The sequence below is a fragment of the Malurus melanocephalus genome, unplaced genomic scaffold (assembly GCF_030028575.1).
Source record: "Malurus melanocephalus ecotype Western Australia unplaced genomic scaffold, MMel_1.1 scaffold_575, whole genome shotgun sequence".
Lineage (NCBI taxonomy): Eukaryota > Metazoa > Chordata > Aves > Passeriformes > Maluridae > Malurus > Malurus melanocephalus.
In genome coordinates, this window is record NW_026623807.1 from 3,536 (window position 1) to 8,506 (window position 4,971).

Below are 4,971 nucleotides of genomic sequence, written 5' to 3' on the forward strand. Positions count from 1 at the left end.
CTTCCCTGTGATTTTTGGGGGATTTGTGCCCTCTTTGTGTCCCCAGCATCTCCTGCAGGCTCAGCTCGGGTTTGGGGTTTGTTTAATTCAGTGTTTGGTAAAACAAACTCAGCCCTGGGGCTCCGGGAGTGTGTGGGGAGCGTTGCTCGTTCTGAGGCTGCTCCTGAGCGCTGCCTGCTCCTCGTGGAGGTGGCACTGCCACTGTCACTGCTGGCACTGTCACTGCTGCCACTGTCACTGTAACTGTCACTGCTGTCATTGCTGCCACTGTGACTGCTTTGGGGCTGGTTTTGGGCTGGTTTTGGGCTGTTTTGGGGCTGCTTTGGGCCTGTTTTGGGCCTGTTTTGGGGCTGGATTTGGGCTGTTTTGGGGGCTGTTTTTGGGGCTGGTTTGGGGCTGGTTTTGGGGGCTGTTTTGGCCCTGGTTTTGGGCTGTTTTGGGGCTGTTTTGGGGCTGCTTTGGGGCTGTTTTGGGGCTGTTTTGGAGCTGTTTGGGGCTGGGGGACTCCAGTGCTGTTTTGGAGCTGTTTGGGGCTGTTTTGGGGCTGTTTTTGGGGCTGGTTTGGGGCTGGTTTTGGACTGTTTTGGGCCTGTTTTTTGGGCTGTTTTGGGCTGCTTTGGGGTTGCTTTGGGGCTGGGGGGCTCCAGTGCTACTGTGGGCCTATTTTTGCACTGTTGTGGGCCGTTTTTGGGCCTGTTTTAGGCCTGGTTTTGGGCTGTTTTGGGGCTGCTTTGGGGCTGGGGGACTCCAGTGCTGCTTTGGGGCTGCTTTTGGGCTGTTTTTGGGCTGTTTTGGGCCTGTTTTGGGGCTGTTTTTGGACTGTTTTGGGCTGTTTTGGGGCTGCTTTGGGGCTGGGGGACTCCAGTGCTGCTTTGGGAGTGTTTTGGGCCTGCTTTTGGGCTGCTTTGGGGCTGCTTTGGGCCTGTTTTGGTCGGGTTTTGGAGCTGTTTTGGGCCTGTTTTGAGCCTGTTTTTGGGTTGTTTTTGGGTTGTTTTGGGGCTGCTTTGGAGCTGTTTTGCGGCTGGTTTTGGGCTGTTTTGGGGGTGATTTTGGACTGTTTTGGGCTGTTTTGGGGGTGATTTTGGGCTGTTTTGGAGCTGTTTTGGGGCTGCTCTGTCCCCATCCTGGGGGCAGCAGGGCCCAGCCCAGCTTGGGGTGAACTCCAGGGTGACCCCATTAACACCTCTGTCCCCTYTYTGTCCCCTYTCTGTCCCCTCTGTCCCCACAGGCCCAGGCTGTCACCCTCACCGTGGCCCAGGCCTTCAAGATCGCCTTCGAGCTGTGGCAGGCGGCCAAGGAAGGTGAGTTTTGTTCCCCTCAGGAGGCAGAGGGTGCTTCTGGTGATTTTTCTGCTCTCAGGTGTTTTTCCCCATGCCCCTAAATCCCCATTTTGTCCTGGCAGCCCCATAAATCCGTCATGTTTTGTCTCTGCTCTTTCCCRGTGTGGGGCTGAGGTTCCTCAGGCACTGTTGGGATTTTTATTTTCATCTTCCATGAGGTGATGAAAGCACCCAGAAGGGTCTGTCTGAGCTGTACCCCAAAAGTGATGGGGTTGTGTCTTTTTTCAGAGAAGGAGAAACGGGAAAGGTCCATCCTGGAGGCAGAAGGGACGGGCGGCCCCGGATCGGGGGATCCGGCCAGACCGGGAACACGTGAGTGACCCCAGGGATGTGGGGTGGGATTGGGATTGGGATTGGGATTGGGATTGGGATGGGATTGGGGATTGGGATGGGATGGGATTGGGATGGGGATGGGATTGGGGATGGGATTGGGATTGGGGATTTGCCCTGGACAGACCTCAGGAATGGGGTTGGGAATAGGGATAGGGATGGGGATGGGAAGGGCCTCAGGGATGGGGGATTTGCCCTGAACATGGCAGGGAAAGGGATAAAAGGGCCTCAGGGATGGGGGATTTCTCCTGGAAAGGCCTCAGGGATGAAGGATTTCTCCCAACAGAACATAAACAGGCAGTTTCCCCCAACATTTCCCCCCAAACCCCTGAGGGGTTTTCCCTGAGCCCCAGAGGGCTCTGAGGCTGCAGGATCAGCCCTTCAGTCCCTGCAGAGCTCTTGGCTCCCCTTCTCTCCCAAAAACCTCCTGTCCCACCCCAAATCTGGTCATTCTTGCCCCAGAGCAGGTGGCTGTGGTGTCCTTGGGRGCTCTGCACATCCCAAACTCGGTTTTGGGGCTGTGTCAGACCCCAAACGCTCCCCACGCTGAGAGAGGGGACAGCTGGGAGGGTGGGAAATAAAACTGAAATCATAAATAATAAATAATAAATAATAAAAATAATAAATCCCCTCCTCACTGAGGGCCTGGCTCGGGATCCTGCKGGGTGCAGAAGTGGGACAAAAGGCTGATCCCTCTGCCATGCTGGCCACGCAGATAAGAGGATTTGGCACGGAATAAAATAGCATTAAACTGGGCTTGCTTCCAGGCTGGCACGTCTTGCTCCTTCCTGGGAAGGCTCAGGATGGCAGGAATCGCTCCCAAAGGGTGGCACATGGGGATGGGGCTGCTGTGGGGGTGGGAATGGGCTCCAGGATCTGCCTGGGGATGCTCCAGAGCTGCTCCCAGGGTGAGGTTGGAGGTTCCCCCACGCTCTGAATTTCACCCCGTGCACGATTTGCCCTCAGCCCTATAAAATCCTGGGGCAGCTTTGTGAAATGCCTTGGGCTGAGCTGGGGAAATGGCCCAGGGGAGCTTTGTGAAATGCCTTGGGCTGAGCTGGGGAAATGGCCCAGGGGATGGGAATGGGATAACCTGGGGTTCATCCTGAGCAGGACTGGGCACCCAGGAGCCTTCCCAAGGGCTGCTGGAGGGATGAGCCCCCTCTGARTCCCCACTGAGGGGTCTCAGGTGCTGCTCTGGACATCCTGGATAACCCACAGCCCGCTCAGAGCTGAGATTTGGGGCCATTCTGAAGGAATTGGCTGCAACCCTTTGATTCCACCCCTGCAGGAAGCTTTGGCTGGGTCTGTCCCCACTCATCCTCTCCCTGCTCTGTTCACAGCAGCAGCCACGGGGAATTTGCTGGATTTTGAAGACCCTGCCAGGTCCCCCCTGGGAAGCAGCACTGAGTCCCCCCAGTTGGACAACAGCAGCTTTGGGCCCAGCCCCTCGGTCAACAACAACGTGGTGTGGGTAAGGGACACAGGAGCACCCCAGTTCCAAACTGGGGCATTTTCTGGGGGGCTCTGGGGGGGCTGAGCTGCTCAGGGAGGGTTCAGAGCTGCCCACACCTCACCACCATCCCTGAGTGCCCTTTGTAGGGATAAATGAGCAGAGGGGCAGAGCCCTGTGCCAAACTCATTGCTGATTGAGTGTTCCTGGGTTTGGAACAACATTTCCCTGTGGTTTTTCACTTAATTGAGAGACCCCCCCCAGCTGCTCTGTTCAGGAGGAAAAGTCATTATGCTGATGGCTTTTGTTTACTGCTCACTAAAACCAGGTTGTATTTATGCTCATGGTTATTCTCATTTTTCCCTGCTCTTGTTTGTGGCTGTGGGAGCTTGGATGGCTCCTTGGAAATGTCCTCAGTCCTTAATTGTTTTCTGGGCTTTTGATGGAAAATTAATGATGGAACCTTGGGAGTGCATCTGTCAGGAGCCTCCTCTGTCTCTGCTGCTCCTTCAGGGGTGGTGTAGGGTGGATTTTGGGAAGGAATTCCTTCCTGGGAGGGTGGGAGGCCCTGGCAGAGGGTGCCCAGAGAGCCCTGGATCCCTGGCAGTGCCCAAGGCCAGGCTGGGATGGGGTTTGGAGCACCCTGGCAGTGCCCAAGGCCAGGCTGGGACGGGGTTTGGGGCACCCTGGGACAGTGTGAGGTGTCCCTGATTTAAGGTCCCTTCCCACCCAACCCATCCCAGGATCTCTGAGCACCAACCAGGCTGGGGCTGATCTTTGAGCCCAGCTTAACCCAGGATCCCACCCCAGCCCTGCTCTGGAGCCTCCTGCCTGCTGAATTTGGGCAATTGAAGGATAAATGCCTCTGCTCCTCCAGCCTGAGTTAAACCTGAAGGTTAAACCTGAAGATCAGCCCTAAGCCTGAATCAAATGCTGGAGGCTTCTCAGCAATCTCCAATCCCTCCCTACTTACAGAGTTTTCATTATTAATTATGTTAATTCTGTAAGTTCATCACAGGGTTTTGGGCATGGTCTGTTCTGCCCTCGCACAAAGGTGGAAAATCTTTGTCCCAAGCAATTCTGGTGCTTTCCCTGGGACTCCTCAGGGACAGAGCAGAGATGAAGGATCCCAAAGCTGCTTTTAGGGCCCCTCTGTGCCAGTGCAGAGCTGCTCTCGTGTTCCTGATCCAGAAAAGCCCCAAAGGACTCCTGGAGCTCCCTCCTGGGAGCAGAAACCGCAGAGCTGAGGGAGCCAGGGCTGGGTTATCCTGTGCTCCCCTCCTGGGGTTGATTTGGGGGATCTGCCCCACCTGGAGCTCACCTTTTCCCCTGGAATTTGGGACAGGAACAGAGAGAAAAGCTGCCCGGGGAGGGAGATTGCAGAGGAGGGTTTGAAGCACTCAGGAACCGATATTTTTTAAGTGCAGAGCCAGATCTCTCTAAATCCACCTTTGTGCAGCTCTCTTAGCAACTCCTTGTCTCTCCTTTTATCTTTTCACAAAGGAAATGGATGATGGTCTCGACGAGGCGTTTTCAAGGTAATTCTCATCACTCCTTTTCCCCGTTGGGAGCAGCCCCAAAGCCTTGACTGGTGACTGGATTTTAATAATGCTCCTTAATCTAATCGGGGCTGTGATCTGACCCAGGCTGCTGCCCCATCAGAGCCTGGGCTGGTAATTGAAAGATAGGCTTGAAGGCTGCCTGATAAGCCAAATATTTTGACAACCTTTTAAGGAGGGAAGAGGCTGTGTGTGATAGGGAATTTAATTCCCCGAGCTCTTGGGGTGGCTGCTCCTCCTTGCCAAGGCTGTTCCTACAGATTCAGAGTGTTCATTCTCCTTTTCTCTC

General features: G+C 55.0%; 1 protein-coding gene across 1 annotated transcript in view; it reads left to right on the top strand.

Annotated features, from left to right (window-relative positions):
• Positions 1 to 4,971, top strand: part of LDLRAP1 (low density lipoprotein receptor adaptor protein 1) — a gene marked incomplete at its 5' end in the record, with an annotated part of 10,776 nt that overhangs the window by 3,013 nt on the left and 2,792 nt on the right. Inside the window, 4 exons of the mRNA XM_057382578.1 lie at positions 1,189 to 1,301; positions 1,569 to 1,652; positions 3,014 to 3,144; positions 4,627 to 4,661. Of these exons, the coding sequence (XP_057238561.1) occupies positions 1,189 to 1,301; positions 1,569 to 1,652; positions 3,014 to 3,144; positions 4,627 to 4,661 (363 nt within the window). The remainder of the gene's footprint in view (positions 1 to 1,188; positions 1,302 to 1,568; positions 1,653 to 3,013; positions 3,145 to 4,626; positions 4,662 to 4,971) is intronic.